Source organism: Lissotriton vulgaris, chromosome 4_1 (genome assembly GCF_964263255.1).
Source record: "Lissotriton vulgaris chromosome 4_1, aLisVul1.2, whole genome shotgun sequence".
NCBI lineage: Eukaryota > Metazoa > Chordata > Amphibia > Caudata > Salamandridae > Lissotriton > Lissotriton vulgaris.
In genome coordinates, this window is record NC_141691.1 from 2,128,549,529 (window position 1) to 2,128,569,550 (window position 20,022).

The following is a 20,022-nucleotide window of genomic DNA, read 5'->3' on the forward strand; positions in this document are numbered from 1 at the left end:
GGAAACAAGTGTTATGATGCTTTTGATTTCTTAAAGTTGCGACGACATTTTTCAGTATGTCATACTATCCAAATAAAGTGAAGAAATTTAACTTTTCTTGGAGAATTTATGACTCTCAATTATTTGTTTAATTAGAGTAAAGCTTTGCTCTCCGTATACAAGAAGTTCTCCACAGTTCGTGCATTTCATGTGCACGTTCGCCAGATATGGTCTCAAGTCCATCTCAGTACTCGATGGAGATACAGGTCGTCCACCGGAAGATGTGTTGATTACTTCTGATGGTAATAGCGTGGCCTCCGTTTTTCCTGTCAAAGGTGGTCGCTCATTTTCATCAGATTCGGAAGATGAATGCGGAACGGTAGCCATTGTACCGAAGTCTTCGGGAAGATGTTCGACGTTGTTGTCTCTTGAGAGTAGAAAAGAAAGTGATGGTAGTGGGTGGAGTGCTGCGTGTAAATTGCAGAATAGAAACTACCAAGAACCAATTAGAAGTGTTGTTTAGAAGTCACATGACTTCACATGGGAGTGTCAGGTCCTGTACGCGATAGAAGGGTGCGCGCACCCGGTCTCGCACTAAAATAAAGCGGCGAAAAAACATCTTATAATATGCTCTTCGAGCATGTTTTGGTGGAAGGAGTTAGTTCTGAAAAGAACTTTTTTTTTTTTTTTTTGGGGGGGGGGAAAGAAGTGTTATAATGCTTTCGATTTCTTAAAGTTGCTACTACATTTTTCAGTATGTAATAGTTTGAAAATGAAGTGAAGAAATGTATCTTTTCTTGGGGCATTTGTGACTTTCAATTTTCAGTTTAATAAGAACGAGGCTCTGCTCTCCATACAAAAGAATTTCTCCACACTCGTTGCATTTCATATGCACCTTCGCAAGATATGGTCTCAAGTCCATCTCAGCACTCGATGGAGATACAGGTCGTCCACCAGAAGATGTGCTGGCCACCTCTGATGGTAATAGCGTGGCCAGGGCTCTTGTCGATGCTTTTGCATAATGCTCAGGATGCCTTTGTTTAACATGCCACTGCATGGTGTGTGCAGAAAAGGAATATTTTTTATTTGGATTTCCCCTTGACAGCTCCGAATTGCATATCGTGCAGGTTACTTTTGGCGCATTCACTTTCTTTTGATCTTCAGGATAAGTGAAAAATTGCCAAATGAAAGATTCCTTTTTTCTTCTTAACGGTGGTCGCTCATTTCCTTCAGATTCGGAAGATGAATCTGGTAGGGCAGCCATTTCAGCAAAGTCTTCCGGAAGATGCTCGACGTTGTTGTCTCTTGAGAGTAGAAAAGATTGTGAGGAAAGTGGGTGGAGTGCTGCGTGTAAATTCCAGAACAGAAACTACTAAGAACCAATTGGAAGTCTTGTTTTCAAGTCACATGACTTTACATGCGCTTCTCAGGACGTGTAGGCGGTGATACTATCTAGTTACGAATGTGATTACATACTTAGGAACTAGCATTCAAAAAAACTATGAAATTCACTGAAAAAAACATAGGTTTTACACATGTTATAGTTAGGAAGTAGCATTTGAAAAACCTATGAAATTCACTGAAAAAACCATAGGTTTGACACCAGTTATAGTTAGCTGGAAATTTTACTGACATAAAACCAATGAAATTCCACGTTATAGTTAGTTGGACTCACTTTAACTTGCGCTTGTAATGCACTGCTGATGACATTACATATTACATCACTCATGACATCACTGATGACACCATCTTTGTGACAGAGTGACAGACCTCCTTTCAGTGTAAGGTAACCCTTAAAACACATATTGGAAAATTGAAATTAACATTTTGAAAAAAATGGAGATACCCATACCAGTTACAACAACCAATTCAGTAATTCCACCATCTATATACACATTCTCTCATTTACCAACAGTTCTATATAGTTACTCATACATATACTCACTCATCATATGTAGTGATACACCTATACATCCTGTAACACACCGACAATCATCCAAAAGTAACTCACACACATACTCACACATGCAAATAAACTATTGAACATCCATTTATTTGCATATAAAACTATACACACTCAACCACCCATACAGTCCTGCACATATGGTGTCTTCAAAACACATACAAAAAGAGAGTTAGTCATTCATGCATCTATGTGATTAGTAATACCCCCATAAAACCATAGAAACACTCATACTGATACTAAAAAAACATCTAAGAACCCAAATACCTACACATGTAGGTACTCATCAATCCATGCAACCAGTTATTCACAAAGTGAAACACTGATACATATAATCAAATTTCCATAGGGCAGTTGGCCTCACTTTTAGCTCGAACGGCTGAATGGATTTGCACAAAACTTGGCAAAATTGTAGGGACTGTTAGCCCGATGTGCCTTTGCTAGGTCTCAATATATGTGCTCCAGTGGATTTTGAGTAATTTAGGTTCAAAAATAGATATATATCTGGGTGGAGCCTAACCACACATCTGATCTGATTGGCTGTCAGCACTTCATCCAAGAAGTGTTGGCAGCCATCTTGGGACCAATATACATGATAGCACCTCATTAAAAAGCATTGTAGTTAATAGAGGGTTTTAGGACTTTAGTTACATTATAAATCATTTGTTGATGGTACCATACTCGTTTTAGGAATTGTGGTGGGTTCTAAGGTGATTTTACCATGTGAAAAAACCTTCTGCTGTGATATCATGAATATTGTTTGAAAGAAAACTAATATCTCATGATTTTCCCACAGTGGTTTGGAAGGGGATCTATAAGCTAAACTGAAAGCAGATTTTCTGTAAATTTACATTATCTTTCTCAGTCATGTGAAAATGAAGTCTGACATTCTCAGTAAAACATGTACATCCAACAAGGACAGAGACTGTCAGTTGATTCCTTTGTGTTCTACTGCAGCCTCCTAGAGTGTTCTAAAGAACAACTAGAGGGCTTACAGTCCTACTTATTACAAAGGTATGGCACACCTGGAGCCATCTTGATTGGAATAAAGTGGTAACTCTTAAAACATTTAATTTAAAAAGAAACAACATGAGGGGGTATATTTTGCCATGGAAAGTATGATTAGTGCTGCAGAATGAAAAATTAGGGCACATTTTGAGTGACTTCTCAAATCCTTTTCTATTTCATTAAAACATTCTGATATGCAGTCTCCCAAAATGGCCACCAGAGACAAAAGAGCCCAAATGTAGCCCAAATATCACCCAGATGTAGCCCAAGTATAGCCCAATGACAGAATGTCCCAGAGTGTTCTAAAGAACAACTAGAGCGCTAACAGTCCTACTTATTACAAAGGTATAGCACACCTGGAGCCATCGTGATGGGAATAAAGTGGTAACTCTTAAAACATTTAATTTAAAAAGGAACAAAATGAGGGGGTATATTTTGCCATATGAATTATGATTAGTGCTGCAGAAAGAAAAATTAGGGCACATTTTGAGTGACTTCTCAAACCCTCTTCAATTTCATTAAAAAATTCTGACATACAGTCTCCCAAGATGGCCACCAGAGACAAAAGAGCCTAAATGTAGCCCAAATATCACCCAGATGTACCCCAAGTATAGCCCAATGACAGAATGTCCCAGAGTGTTCTAAAGAACAACTAGAGCGCTAACAGTCTTACTTATGACAAAAGTATGGCACACCAGAAGCCATCTTGATTGGAATGAAGTGGTAAGTCTGAAAACACTCAATTTAAAAAGGAACAACATGAGGGGGTTAATTTTGCCATAGAAAGTATGATTAGTGCTTCAGAAAGAAAAATTAGGGATCATTTTGAGTGACTTCTCAAATCCTCTTCTATTTCATTAAAAAAATTCTGACATGCAGACTGAAACATGCACTTTGAATACCAGCAGCAGACGTCCCTGGTGAGCAGTAGCTTTACTACAGTGATCTAATGTGCAACTAGAGTGCTAACATTCAGAATTTATGGCAAATGTGTGACACATCTGAATGCCTTCTTGATGGAACCAAAGTAAACAAGCATTGAAAATGCAATAGATCTCGCCCTCGTTTAAGTTAAAGCCATTCTGTTTGTAATGAGGTGGCTTTTTAGCTTTGCTTTTATTAGTGTTTTTTCAACTTTCATGTAAATAACATGCATCTGTATGCATATAAGTATATGTATGCATGCATTTATGTTTGTATTTATATAGATATACAGATGATATATGTTTATATATGTATGTATATATATATATTCACTGAAAAAACCATAGGTTATAGACCATATATAGTTAGGAATTAGCATTTACAAAACCTTGAAAATTCACTGAAAAAAACATAGGTTATAGACCATATATAGTTAGGAATTAGCATTTACAAAACCTTGACAATTCACTGAAAAAACCATAGGTTATAGACCATATATAGTTAGGAATTCGCATTTACAAAACCTTATTTTACTCACACAAAACCATTGAAATTCCATATATAGTTAGTTGCACTAACTATATATCGCGCACCCGCAATCCACTGCTGATGATGTCACATATTACATCATTCATGACATGGTCAGTGACATCACTGATGACATAACTGATGACATCTCAAATGACATCACTGATGACATCTCAAATGACATCACTGATGACATCACTGATGACATCTCATTTGACATTACTGATCACATCACTGATGATATCATTCATGTGATAATACGATGAACCTCTTCAGACTCTAATATAACCTTAGATACAATCAGTGTAAACAGACACTCACAGACTGTCATTCATCCATGGAGTTACTCACACACCTAGTCAGTCATGCAAAGAATCAATCACAACTCCATTTCCTCAACTATACAGTTCTACAAACTTTACTTATTCAAACATATACTAACACATATTTACTCTCTTATACAATCCCTGATACAAGTTCACAATGATCCATACAGCCACTCACACATTCACTTGCTCTTATGCACAGTTATTTATATATGTCAACTCTCACATGTACTGTGTTTTACATATCTACTTACTTTGACATGTAGCACTGAGATATCCATTCACTCAACAATACACTCATGCACACAGTCAACCGCCCATACAGCTGTTTCCACATGCACTTTTGAAACCATACATCTAGTGAATCAACTGCTCACACATCTATGCACAGAGTCATACACCTCCCAGCCACCCACACACACACTCAGTCTCCCATACAAATACTTGGGCAACCAATCAATAACCCATATAGTTACTCATATAGCTACTTATCAACACATGCAACAGTTTACAGAACAACAGACATAATGATGCACAAATTAAGACAGTTTAGTCACTAACCCATGCACTCAGTGAGACACATTTAATCACTCACTCATACAGTCAGTCATGCACCTACTAAATCTTTCATCCAGACACTTATATATCCACTCATTCTTCAATATGTAAGACATATTTTAACTTTACAGAAACATACAGTCACTGGATGTTGTCATCAGTGATGTCATCAGTGATGTCATTTGAGATGTCATCAGTGATGTCACTGACCATGTCATGAATGATGTAATATGTGACATCATCAGCAGTGGATTGCGGGTGCGCGATATATAGTTAGTGCAACTAACTATATATGGAATTTCAATGGTTTTGTGTGAGTAAATTAAGGTTTTGTAAATGCGAATTCCTAACTATATATGGTCTATAACCTATGGTTTTTTCAGTGAATATATATATATATATATATATATATATATATATATATATTGCGCTCGTCACAACCATGTAGATCCCCTGGAAAGAAATGACAGCACTCGGGGGGCACCTTCAGTCACAAAGTAGTTTATTCAACTACAAGCTAGCCACAGATGCGTTTCGGCACTTGGCCTTTGTCAGTGTGTGTGTCCACACATTCAACCGGTACATTTATTGATCTTAACAACGTACAAAGGTTACACCTCTAAGTCAACATCAACAGAGGACTAGAACTCTCCCAACTTTCGCAAGCGCCATCTTGTAATGGTGCAGTACACCTTACATTACTCAATGCCCATAGTGAATATACTCAGCATTATTACACCTACGGATAGGTAAGTATGCTCCAGTGGGAGGTATATGTACAATACTTGTGATATCTATACACTGTTTGATATAGCCATATATATATATATATATATATATATATATATATACATATATATATATAAATATCCAACCTGTTAGGGAGGGGAGAAAAAATGAGGAAGGAATAGAGCCATCGGAAATAATGCGCAGAGGCTAAAAAGTATGGGCATGTGACGTAAAACACTGAGTCGATGCATTATGTCTGTTTGTTATTCCCCTCAGTGCTTGCTTGTGTAAATATCACAAAACTCAAAATACAATCATGAATATGAACTGATAAGTGTGGCTCAAAACCACCTGAGAAAACTTACCTCACTCAGATATCATTCCCATAAAATAAGCCAGCCAGACAGTGGAGAAGAATTAGAAAATATTTATTAGGCCATTGGTTCCTCTATAGAGTGGCCCTGTCTAGACTCCACTCCGAGGAGTGCGCCGAGAGGAATGACGGTTCTCAAAACAATAATACATAATAACACGTTACAGCAACATTAGTCACGCCCCTAATGGAAAACTACAGGACTGGAGAAATAGTGAACAATGGGCGCACACATAAAACCGCTGCACCTGCGGGAGGATGGCTCTGTTATCACCCCAAGGCCACGGAGCCGAGACTCCGCTCCTCCAGGCATGGGAACATTACTGATAGCAAAGAAATACATTCTCGTTGTTAGTTTTTTTCAGCAGATACTAACTCAATGCGAGAAACGCTGAGACCAGGGATTTTTCTGCTCATGAGGGAGGGGGCATTGCAGTCTTGTCACGGAAACATATTCCCAAGATGGCGACACAGGAGCTAAGTTAAGAAATTGCTAACTGGGACACAAAAATAACCAATTAGTCCTAAATACATATGCAACACATCATTCGATAGACACATTATGCTAACTTATACGTCATCATGTTGAGTGAATTATGGGGTGGGAATGCAAAACCTATCAGACCCTCCTTTTAGCATTATGTGGCTAACATGAGCGCAGCCTTTATTGGCAAAAGGAGTGCCTTTTTCAATAACTATGGAAAAGCGACTAACTAATATATCCTCAATCCTCAAAGATGCTCTCATTAATAGCCATAAGTAGTTGGATCTCTTTGTGTATCACATTATTCAAAACTGGATATTGTCGAGATTGATGTTTAGAGGAGGTCATAGTATTGGCGCAAAGCGAGCAACAAGGAGGAAGGCAAAAAACACAAAATCAGCAAATCAAGATAAACCCCAAAACTCCCACTATCCCCATCAAGATCTTCCAACCCCAGGAAGTGAAAGCACCCCATAACCACCCACTCAATGACCAGGTGCCAGTGTCCTGATATAACTCAGCAGCCAATCGATGAAGTTTTAGTACAGCCAGATTAACAGTGGGAGCGGAATCAGGTATGTAAACACAACAGGAGGTCCCAATGACGTGACAGGCTCCACCCCTATCAGCCAGGATGACATCAAGAACCATCCTGTTCTGTTAAGTGAAAAGTCTCCTAGCCTGAATCTCAACAGTCATATTGGTCACAATGTCAGCTTCTGTATTGACCACCTTCTCCTTGACCCTAGATAGTCTCCTAATAGCCCTACTATTGAACATGGTACCCCAAAATGGTAACAACCCCCGGGTAATGTCCTTCCATTGCTGTAAAGAAGTATCAGTCTGGTCAACGTCATCTGCTTGAAGTTCCCACCTTCCCCTCTGCCCGGGAACCACTGGGGACCAACAATGGGTCTTATGGTAATCAGAAGGGGTAGAATATAGGCTAAATGGTAGACACCCCCCCACCCCTCAAGTAACCAAAGGTATCCATTCTCACGACAAGAGAAATAGATATTCGGTGGAGGGACTAGCGAGGGGCTGATGGACAATCATATTGAAAAGGTCACATTACAGGAACTGTTACCAACCTTTATAGGTCCTCTTCCTAGAATGCAGAATGGAGACTGAGGACCCACCACAGCAATGGGGACTAAGGGATACTTTAAACAAGGTCAAGGTGCACCACTTCAATGTTTGCAGGAACTGTTAACTTTGATAAGGTTGACAGAAATAATCACATCAGCTATTACTTATGTTCTTTCAGAGTTCTTTTATTCAATTCAGTTGAAAGTGAAAAGCACACACAGGAGCTACAGCCGACGCGTTTCGTCCTCTTGGGACTTCTTCAGGGCAAAATTAATCATAAGATAATGTTCTTAGGTCTTCTCCCGTGGTTATTAGGCACGTGGGTATATCCGTGGAGTTCTATTATGGTAAAAGGGGCATCCTGTTTGACAAACAATTCTCAGTGGAGGAATCTGATCTGTCAGAGCCGTTCTTGTCAATAGGTGGTGTGTATCTATTTGTAGTCACGTTCAGCCAATACACTCATGAATTGAGAGGTATTTCAATATTGTGCCTATAAGTCTCATCAAAGTATGGATGATAGTCCAAATAGTGCTGGAACCAGGGTAGTAAGCATGGAATGAAGGTTCTGTCTGTCTATTATTATTTGCTTGTTGTAGGGGAAATATATGTTAATCCTCCTGCTTGGGCACTCTTAATAAAGTGAGCTAAAGGATCCCCTGGTTCCTAGATCAGCATGCAATACGACGTCCTCCTCCGTCAGGTACCGGCAGGTGTCGGGGTAGTGGTAGACATGAATTGGTGTACCTGGTACTTTTCATCAAGGAAGAATAGAATCCCAAGAACTATTATGAATGCAATGATGATCACTACTATGACAACAATTTTTGCGTTCCTGGATAATGATGACCAGGATGAATCAGGTTCAGCTCTGCGAGGAGCCGCAAAGGGCTGCTCCTCCTCAGGAATGGGACGGTCAAAAGGGTACATATTCACCTAGCTATGAGTCCAAAAATAAACTAAAATAGAGGGTCAGTTCACACTGAAGAAAACCAGAGGGGATCTTCTCCCTGTGTCCGTTAGAGCCTCACAGGCAGGCTACTATTGTTCATACCATAACTCCCACATCGGAGTTGCACAGCTTCACAACTTAGAGGAGCACTTAATCGGGGCCCAGACACGACCTAATGTTCTCGTAACTATGTCTCGGCTAGTGCACCAGGGCTCAATCTATAGTCCTGCCCTACTTCTCTCACTTTAGTCCTATTTCCCTCACTCAGCACCTCTTCCAGTGCACCAGTCATAGCGCCAAGACACCCCCGGGCATTCGCGCGCTTTAGAAATGGACAAATCAAATCAAATCAAATCATACGGGGGGATACCTGTCGTGGAGTTAATTGTCACCTGAGTAGAAAGCAGAGCTAAAGGGAGGGCATCTGGCCATTGCAGCCCTGTACTCTCTTGGATTTTAGCCAACTTTAACTTCAAAGTCCCATTATATCTCTCTACCAAGCCTGCAGATTGGGGATGTTGTGCTGCATGAAGTTTCTGCTGAATTTGCAGTCCCTTACATATCAGTTTTATCAATCTGGCATTAAAGTGTGTCCCGTTGTCACTCCAGATCACCCGAGGCAATCCGTATCTAGAAAAATATTCCTTAATCAACACCTTTGCTGTTGCCATAGCTGTGCATTCTTTTTTTGGAAAAGCATCCACCCATCTACTACAAGAACACACCACCACCAAGACATACTTTGAATTGTTTACCCTTTCCATCTCAATGTAATCCATCTGTATCACCTCAAAAGGGAAAGAAGGAAGTGCAAAATTACCGGGGAGAACAGGTGTCCCCCTCTCAGGATTGTATCGCAAACAGACCATACAATGTTGTACTAAATGTGTCGCTACTCCCTGCGGGTAATGTGTTGTTGCAATATGTAGATGACGTGTTGATTGCGTCAGTAATTTACAAATCCCCTTGGGGCTAACATGTGCTGGTTCATGAGCCATTGTGACCACAGGAAGAACATATGGGAGCAACCACCTTTGTTTATCTGATAAGTCTGTCCAACAATCTTCCGAATCCAGTAGCCCCGCACTCTCCTTCCACATCTTCAACTCGTCCTCTGTTGCCCCCGTCTGAATATCCCGTACACTCTCCACAGTACTCATAAACATGTCATTGTCCGGTACCCACCTAGCCGGTCCTGCCACAAACATACGTGGGAGTTTTGTCTTGGCAGTTTCCTTAGCTGTCTGATCTGCAAATGCATTACCCCGGCCCACATCGTCCATCACTGCTTTGTGTGCACTACATTTGATTATAGCCAGTCTTTTGGGAAGCGTTAATGCTGTTAACAATCATAGTATAAATAGGCCATGCTGTGTCTTCTGTCCATGTGATGTCAAGAAACCCCTTTGTGCCCATAATCACCCATAACTATGAGCCACGCCGAAGCCGTATTGGCTGTCAGTATAAATATTCACATCCAGTCCCTCACTCAATTCACACGCTCGTAACAAGGCTACCAACTCCGCAGCTTGTGCTGACTGATAAGGGACCCTAGATGTCTCCACAACCTTCTGCAATGTTGTTATGGCATAGGCTGCGGTCGTAGTGCCATCTGGAAGTTTAAAACACGAGCCATCGACAAACAATTCCCCTTGGGGCTCAATTAGAGGAGTGTCTGTCAAGTCTATCCGTCCCTTCGTTTCTTCCTCAGTCCGAAACAAACAATTATGGACGTCATTGTCCTTTTCGTCCCAAGGGAGGGTTAGTAATGTGGCTGGATTCAGAGTGGCACATCTTTTAATTGTAATATGAGGGGCAAACAACGTCAACTCATAGCCCGTGAGACGAACACTAGTTAAATGCTGTGTCTGTGTCTTATTCAATAGGGTGTCCACAGAGTGCGGTACCATCACTGTGAGATCAGTGCCAAGGACGAGCCCTGCCGATTGTCTAATTGACACTGCAGCAGCCACTGTGGCTCTAAGACAGCTCAGCCACACTCTTGCCACATTGTCAAGTGTAACTGAAAAATACGCACAGGGTCTCTGCTTCCCCTGGGTTAAAACCGAGAGCACGCCTCATGCACATAAAGCACAAAAGGCTACTGGTAATCAGGGGTGCCAAGCACAGGTGCAGAACTCAGAGCAGTTTTCAACAACTCAAAAGCTTCCTGACATGCGGGGGTCCAAGGCAAAGGCTCATGCACCTCCTTAGTAGTCAACTGAAGGAGGGGCTTGGTTAGTAAAGCATAGTTAGGTATCCACTGGCGACAATACGATGTTATGCTCAAGAACACGCGCACCTCTTGTTGGGTCTTAGGAACAGACATATTAGTTATCGCCATAACACGCTCCAGCGTCAACCTCCTCCCCTCCTTCGATAGGAGATGACCTAGGTAGGTACCCTCCTGTCGACAATACTGAAACTTAGAGAGTGACACCTTATGCCCATCACGTGCCAAATGATGCAAAAGTCGGACAGTGGCCACCTTACAACCTTCTCTCATGTCAGACGCAATCAACAAGTCATCTACACATTGCAACAACACATTACCCACAGGGAATTCCAAATCATCCAATTGCGTTTTCAATGCTTGACTGTAAATACTAGGGCACTCAGTATAGCCCTGGGGAATTCTATAAAATCTGAAACTACGGCTAGATAACGAAAATCCGAAAAGATGGCGGCTATCAGGATGAAGAGGAATTCTGAAAAATGCATTTCTTAAGGTCCAAAACTGAGAAATACTTGGCCGTGGGAGGAATTGTTGTCAAAATTGTAGTTATATCAGAAACCACCAGGTATTGTGGCTCAACTACTTTATTAATCTGCCTTAAATCAATTACAAATCTATAAACATCTTGTTGATCACAACTAGCTTCAGCAGGAGGCTTCTTAAGAATCAGAAGTATAGGACTATTGCACAAATTGGAAACCGTCTCCTCCACCACTCCAGATTGTATCAAATTGTGAATGAACTGTAAGAGAGCCTTTTCACCCTCCTGTGAAATCTTATACTGGGGAAGACGCGGTAAACAAGCTCCCTGCTTGACCTTAATGGAGACGGGTGCAATATCCAATTCGCCCAAATCAGTGTCATTACTTGCCCACAAAGCTTCTGGCACCTCCTTAAGCTCCAGTGGGAGAGGTTCGTCCTTAGAAAAGCATTGCTGAGCCCGTGCAACAGAGGGGCCCAAGGTAACATAAACACCATCCGACGAACAGTAGATCGTAGCATGCAATCTCTTCAACAAATCTAGACCTAAAAGATTTTCACCACAATGGGACGTGAGAAGGAACGGAGAATCAACAGTAAAAGGACCAAACGTAAGTGAGAGTAGTTTATAAATGGGGCTAATCACCCCTGTGCATGAAAACCCGACGGAAATGTTATTCTGGCCAGACAGAGCCGACCCAGGGACCATGGAAAGTGCAACGGAACTCTTCATAGCTCTCATATCCACTAAAAACCTCTTGGTGGACCACAGCAAAGTCCGCAGTGACATAGGGCCCTCGCTGATCTACCTGCAATGACACTGGTCTCTTACTCTGCCCTACGCTGTCCTAATTGTGGGAAAAACCTGTCACTTCGTCTACATCATAGTCATCTTGGTAATACTGTCTGTCCCGCTCCCCGTCACAATCTCCTCGGTAATGTTGTCTGTCCCTGTCACCATCGAAGTAGTTCCGTTCCCACCTGTCTGCAGACCCTCACTATGTTGGCAGTCATCCCTACGTACTTCCCCACGACCTCTGCCTCTGCCCCTTCCTCTGTATAACTCCAGCGGCTCCGGGCACTCCCGCCACCAGTGACCCTCCTTCTTACAATTAGCACACTGATTTTCCCCTAATGCTGAACTCTGCCGTCCTCCACTACCATATCCAACTCCACCTTGCCCGGCCGCAGTGGGCGGGGCCCCACGTCCCCGTCCCCGTCCTCTGGCTACTTGCTGCAACAACACTCTCGTTTCCAGGTCCTTTGCTTTCTTCTCTGCTTTATCTTTACTCTCATTCTCCCTATCTTCATAGTACTGAGCCATACTCAAAATGCCAGAGGGGGTGGACGTCGTGCACGTACTCTGCGAAGCCTGCATCCGGGCCGATATTTCCAGTAACAAATTATGCACAAATCTGTTCACAAAAAGTCGCACCCCACCATCCTGACACAAATCCTGACCACTGAAATCCAAGAATGCCTCCTCAAAGCGGGTAAAGAAGTCAAACACACCCTCCTCTTTCTTCTGACGACATGCAGTCAACTTATCCCAATCCACTTTCTTCGGTGGGAGTAGGGAGTGCATGTACTTAATGATACGTTCAGGCAGGGCTAAAATTTCCTGTCTCGGTTTATCCCCTGGCTTCCTTTCTTTATCCCACTCCTTATACTCCTGCCATGTGCCCCCCAACTCGTCTGCATGATCAGTACCACTCACTTGTCTCCATACGTCCACTGGAACCAATAAGCCAAAGAATAACTCTATGTCTGCAAATGTCATGACCGTCGATTCCTTATAATAGGCAGTCGGATTATTTTAAGAGTCAGGTAACCGTCCCTTCAGTGCAAACACCTCACTCCTCTTCCAGGGGACATAAACCCATTGGTCCTGAAAGCGAGCCTCTACCCGCGCCCTAGTCACTGCGTTTGTCACTTGATCCACCAATTCAGGTATTTCAGGGTGAAAGACCGGGTGAACCTCACGCATGGGGTGTACCCCAGACGTAGAGGGACCCGAAGACTGTCATTAATTTCTGTAGCCAACTAATGTACGCACATTTCCATAAACCTCTCCCAAACTAGTATTGGCCTTGTAAGCTCTGTCTCTGATATCATAGAGAATCTGGGGCACCAGGTTCCCGTGGCACTGCTGCCACAACCCTATCAACGTCACTGACATATGCCACAAAGCATGCTGCTGCCTCAAAGGTTCATAATCTTTCATCGTAGACCAAATATCTTCCACTGTATAAGTAGCATTCCGAGCCCATTTACATGCTTGATTGGCCTCAACCTCTTTCTCTTCCATACCCACATTAGAACGTGTGAGCAATTTACGTACATGGTCAAATATCATACGCCCATCCAACCCCCCTCGACCCTGAGTCGGAGTCTTAAGTATAGTCTGAGTGTTATCACTCACCAAAGGCGTGGGTAACCCAGATGCAGGTAGCGGTGTAGCCACGAGGGGGCAGACGGGACTGAGGTTCCCGCCGACAATAGAGAAACGAGGGGCGAGGTTACAGAAGTCAATGCAGCTTCAACACCTTTCAAAACAATAGAAGCAGAGGCTAGCATAGCGGGAGGGTCAGAGGAAGAGGGTGCATGTGAAGAGTCAGAAGCCAACAGAACAGTCGGAGAAGTAGATAGCGCTGGATATATCGATTGCGGTGCATAAGAGGGCGGGGATCGGGCATCCAAAAGGTCCTCTATCTCATCCTTCTCTTCCGCTCTTACCACATAACTCTTATCTGTTTGCAACCTATGAAGCCTATCTGCGCGCTCAATCCCTGCCTCTGTCTCCGCTTTAGTATAGGTTCTCACGTTCTGTACCATTGACTGGATAGCTTTCTTCTGGGCCATCTTCTCATCTCTCATCTGTCTTTGCCGAACCTCTTTTTGCCACTTCCTTAAAGAATCAAACATGATCTGGCGACTGCGCCTACCAACAATCTATCCTGCAGGTAATCTAACTTAGCTGTATCGAATTAACCGGTCAACGGCCATTGCAAATCCACATTACTCTCGGTGTACCGATGCCACGAAGTATTAAACAAAATCGGGGTAAGTCCATATTTCACATACATCTCAAAATTGGGAGTGCCTTCTAAAGGAGCAGGCTGACTCTCAGCCAATCTAGCATCAGTTGAACGACAACAACACTCAAAACATCTCAACTTACTGAAACGCGGCATCTTGCTCACACAATCAGACACCGCCGAAGAGCTCACATGCACCCAGACACAAAAAGGACACAACAGCTATTCCCACAAGCAACCACTCATGTCCTTACACACACATACTTCTTATGGCATACATTGAATCACCATGCCAAGCACGTGTTACCACAATGGGACAAGGCCCGTCGATCAAGTCCTGGGGAACCAGACCCTACCGCAGACTTAATAAACACTGAACAGTGCAGATACTGTTCCGGAGACCGAAGACAGGTCAGCCACACGGGTGGCACTACGGACCACTACATGGATGCACCCCGGGAGACCTGGAACCCTTGCATCAAGCCCCCCCTTTTGGGTTAGGCTTAGGTCCTTTCCCAGTGTTTCACCAAGATCAACCGCTACGCCGTCCGAGTACCGTCCGCCCAGATACTCCACAACATAGGAACATCAGGCGCCCCCCGAACCTCCACCAAACCACAAGCAGTCTGTCAGAGCGTCTCATGCACTCTGAGTTCCCCGGGGAACTCTAGCCCCACGGAGCACCCTAGCGCCTCCAATCATCGGTTGGACCACTCACCTCCTGTTCGCAGAACCCGACATCGACTGTTCTCCACCACCGGCTGCTTAGACCAACTTGGTCAGCTCCCAAAGGATCGCCTTCTGGACCCCGGCGGAGGATCATAAGCCGGGACCTCTCCCGTTCAGCAGGGTGGGGCAGCGCTGTGAGAACCAAGCCCGGCATCAAATGCCTACCCAGACCCACCGTGCCGACCAGACGGTCCCCGGCCTTCTACAACCCACCTATGGGCAAGAAAGATCCTTATTGCGGGGTCCCTGTTTGGGAGCCATCTGATAAGAGTGGCTCAAAACCACCTGAACAAAGTTACCTCACTCAGATATCATTCCCATAAAATAAGCCAGCCAGACAGTGGAGAAGAATTAGAAAATATTTATTAGGCCATTAGTTCCTTTATAGAGTGGCTCTGTCTAGACTCCACTCTGAGGTGTGCGCAGAGAGGACCGACGGTTCTCAAAACGAGGATACATTATAACACGTTACAGCAACATTAGTCACGCCCCTAATGGAAAACTACAAGACTGGGGAAATAGTGAACAATGGGCGCACACATGAAGCCGCTGCATCTGCGGGAGGATGGCTCTGTTATCACCCCAAGGCAACGGAGCTGAGACTCCGCTCCTCCAGGCATGGGAACATTACTGATAGCAAAGAAACACATTCTCGTTGTTCGTTTTTTTCTGCAGATACTAACTCAATGCGAGAAACGCTGAGACCAGGGATTTTTATGCTCATGAGGGAGGGGGCATTGCAGTCTTGTCACGGAGACATATTCCCAAGATGGCGACACAGGAGCTAAATCAAGGAATTGCTAACTGGGATACGAAAATAACCAATTAGCCCTAAATACATATGCAACACATCATTCGATTAGACACATTATGCTAACTTATACGTCATCATGTTGAGTGAATTATGGGGAGGGAATGCAAAACCTATCATGAACTGTATTAAATATTCTGGTCTCTTCATCCATGACATTCACATTCTGTCTCTTAGTATTGTGACCAGTAAAGGTTTATTTTCCAAACCCTTCCCAATCATTCTCTTTCTCTCATGGCCTCTCCCCTTCTAACTAATTCTCTCTCTCCCTTTCTCTCTCTTATTCTGCCTTATCTATTGTTCATGTTTGCTCTCTCTTCTTTGCTCCACTTGTCTCTTGCTCTCTGTCCCTCTCTCTTTCTCTCACTATCTCTCTTCTTTCTATCTCCCTCACTTTTTCTATTTCACCCTCTTTCTTCTCTCACACTCTCAATGATTCGCATTCTGTTCTCTCCCTGTTTCACACTTCTGTTTTTTCTCTCTTGATCTGCCACTAATTCTCTTTCTTTTTCTTCCACTCCCTTTCTCTCTCTCCCTTCATATTTTATATATTTCACTCACTATTTCCTTCTCTTGTTCTTTATCTCATCTCTTTCTGTCTCTTCATCTTTTTCTTGCCTTCCATTTCTCTTGTTCTCACTCCCTCTCTTGTGTTCTTGATTCCCTTTCTTCCTCTGTCTCTTCATCCCTGTTCGCCTCTTTACCTCTCTCTTACTCCATTTCCATCTCTCTGTCTTACCTGTTCTCTCACCGTCTCTATCTTTTTCTCACCCCAGCTTCTCTTATCCTCTCTCTTTCTCTCTTTCTTTGTTCTCTTCCCAATTTCTGTCATTCTTTCTATTTCTTTCTTGGTCTCACCCTCTTTTTTCTCCTGCTTACTCTTATTCTCTCTTTCTCCACCTCTTGCTCTATCTTTATCTTTCTCTTTCTCTTCCACTTTCTCTTTCTCTCGCCCTCCTCCCTGCCTCCCTGTGATTGGGTGAGATTGATTTGAGGGCACTGTGCTGGGAGTTGCACTTAATGTATACATTTATGGTTTGAAATACAGTAATCGTTTGATTTCTCTCTGTTTCTTTGCAGTGGATACAGATGTTGTTCGCCTCTCTAATGCTGCGGATCCTTGTGCTGGGGTTGTGCTGGTTCAGATAAATAACACAGAAGGAACAATTTGTGACTGGTCTTGGGATATGAACGATGCCGCAGTGGTCTGCAGACAGCTGGGGTGCGGAGCAGCAATCTCAGCGCCTGGAGGGTCTGTCTTTGGAGCCACCCTGCACAGGCCTCCTAGAATATACAATGTGGGCTGCAGAGGGGATGAGTCCAGCGTCTTAAAGTGTTCCTACAGCTCCATCCCACCAGCATCTTGTTACCAAAGAAGGGATGCGTCCGTACACTGCACAGGTAAGAATTGTGTCAGATCTCACAAAGTAATTATGACAAATCAGACATTCAAAATGTGGGTGAAAAGCTATTGGAGTAAATTGTACACTTTTGAATGAGTTTCTTGGGTTTGTTCTACACAAACTCTTCATTCTCTTTCACTTCCCGAATTCTAACCTGGAGGAAAGTTATTCAGTTGGCAATAAAGCTCTGGCTCTCCCGGTTATTGTCCTTACATTTTGTGCCCTCTTAAAACATGTTTTTTCCTTCTGAAAACTGGTTTGCAATATCTTTACCAATAGTGATCATACACTATAGATTCAAAAAGTGAAGTTTATATTAAAAGTTTTTGCATTTTTGAACCCAGACTCAGATTCTGCAAAAAATTGGCCATCTCTATGGGGTTGATGAATGAGTTACATCAACCCTAAGGGATCTAGGTCTGAATGTTGAAATAATTCCAACTCCTTTTCCTCTTCCTCCCTTTGTGTCCAGTCATATATTTATGATATATAGGGGCATATGTAGGTAAATCTGATTTTGTGATTCAGAAAATGTGATTTTCAGCGAATCGCAATTTCCTAATTGCAAAATCGAATGTAGGTAAAAAAATCGCTAATATTTTGCGATTCTCATAAATTTGCAGAATATTTATGTGATTACTCAAATAGCGATTCCTTATTAGCGAATTTGCTATTAAGGAATCGCAAAAACGGGAAAGAGCAATTCAGGTGCAGAATGATGACATCACAACCAGGAAGTGTGAGTCTGAATGCTGCACCTACTTGCCTGCACCTGTTCCAGAGGCAGTTGCTGGCTGAGAGACAGAGTGGAGGGAGTATGATTTGGCTCTGACTGGAAACACTGCAAAATGAAATCCCAGGGTTCAGAAAAGGAAGGAGGACAGAAACAGGCAGAGGAACAAGGCAGAAAAAGGAAGCAGAAATTCTCTGAGAGGGAGTTGAAGGTTTTAACAGAAGAGGTGATGAGACAACATGGCCTTCTCTTTGGAAAAGACTCACTACGCATGCCTGAAGCCAGGAAGAGGAGAATTTGGGCAGATATACAGGAGAAGGGGAATGCTATTGGAGTCACCCACAGTACCACCGATGACCTCAGGAAGCGGTGGTACGACATGAGGCAAAGATCTAAAGAAAGGGTGGCCACGAGATCGGCAGAAGCCAAACTAACTGGAGGTGGGAGCTCCACTACACCTGAGCCGACACCCATGGAGGAGTTCGTGGAGGCAACCTTAATGCCTGAGGCAGTGTTGGGCGTGGCTGACTTGGACAGCTCCGTAACCAGAGACAACACAGAAGGTAAGATGCATGCCAAAATCACCCAATGCATTCCCATCCCACCCAAACTCCATAATCCACATGCATGTTCCGGTTCATGTACATAGTAATACCCAGTGAAGCATCTTGGGAAATGTAGTCCCATGTCATGTAAATATGTGCCTATACACATACATAGGGCATATAGGGAACATCCTCAATAGGTAAATGCAATTTGTGCAATGTAGACCATCAGTCATTTAAATAGTGTAGTGAAAAAACTTTATTGATGAAAAAAAATTACACACAACTCATGTGTGAATTTTTTGTTGTTGCAGATGGAGCAACAACACAGGACACTGTTACTGCACTGGGAGAGTCACCTCCAACAGAGGAGCATGCAGGCCAGGAGAGGCAGGGTGCAACCACTGACACACTTACTGTGCTTTCAAAACGGCACAAAACAGTACCAGCATTAGTACAAATGCAATCTGGGTCCACAGATGTGGAGGACGAGACACAGGCAGAGGCTTCACCTAGCACAGCTCAGGCAGATCCCAAACACCCACATCCAACATGACTGGCAGTGGAGCCAGACAGAGGGCACGGAACAACACCTGCAGTGCCACAACAGGTACTGAGTCTGTGTTTGCTGGGCTGGAGGGCCAAATGTTGCACGTGCAGCGCCTACAAAGCAAAGGAATTGCATCAATCCAGCGTCAGATGGCCAAACACAATCGACACATGGCAGAGATGAGAGTAAATATAAAACAAATCGCAATAGCAACAGAGGCACATTTAAATGAAGCCAGGATTGCACGGCAAGCCCAGCACAGGGATCAAATACGTCTATCTACACGGCTAGACCAATTTGCAAGGGCTGTGAGCCGTCAATCTACTGCCATTTCCATGCTTTGCAGAAGAATAGTGAGCATGCCACATGAAATGTCACACTGCTGTCAGGATGTTGCTAGGGGCCTGGTGCAGGTGACCCATTCACTGGATCAGCTGCGTGCTGCTGTAACTGGGGGGATTGCTACTCCGGGTAGCATTGAGACAGATGACCAGTCGAGCCGAAGCACACCTACTCCACCAATACCAGCTGAATGCCGCAGGAGTGGCCGTCAGGGCAGAGGTGTGGATAACCAGACAAACAAT

General features: G+C 43.3%; 1 protein-coding gene across 1 annotated transcript in view; it reads left to right on the top strand.

Moving 5' to 3' along the window:
- LOC147725203 (CD5 antigen-like) overlaps positions 1-20,022 on the top strand; it is a 223,214-nt gene that overhangs the window by 42,970 nt on the left and 160,222 nt on the right. The window contains exon 2 of the mRNA XM_086967130.1: positions 17,288-17,608. Within this exon, the coding sequence (XP_086823256.1) occupies positions 17,288-17,608 (321 nt within the window). The remainder of the gene's footprint in view (positions 1-17,287; positions 17,609-20,022) is intronic.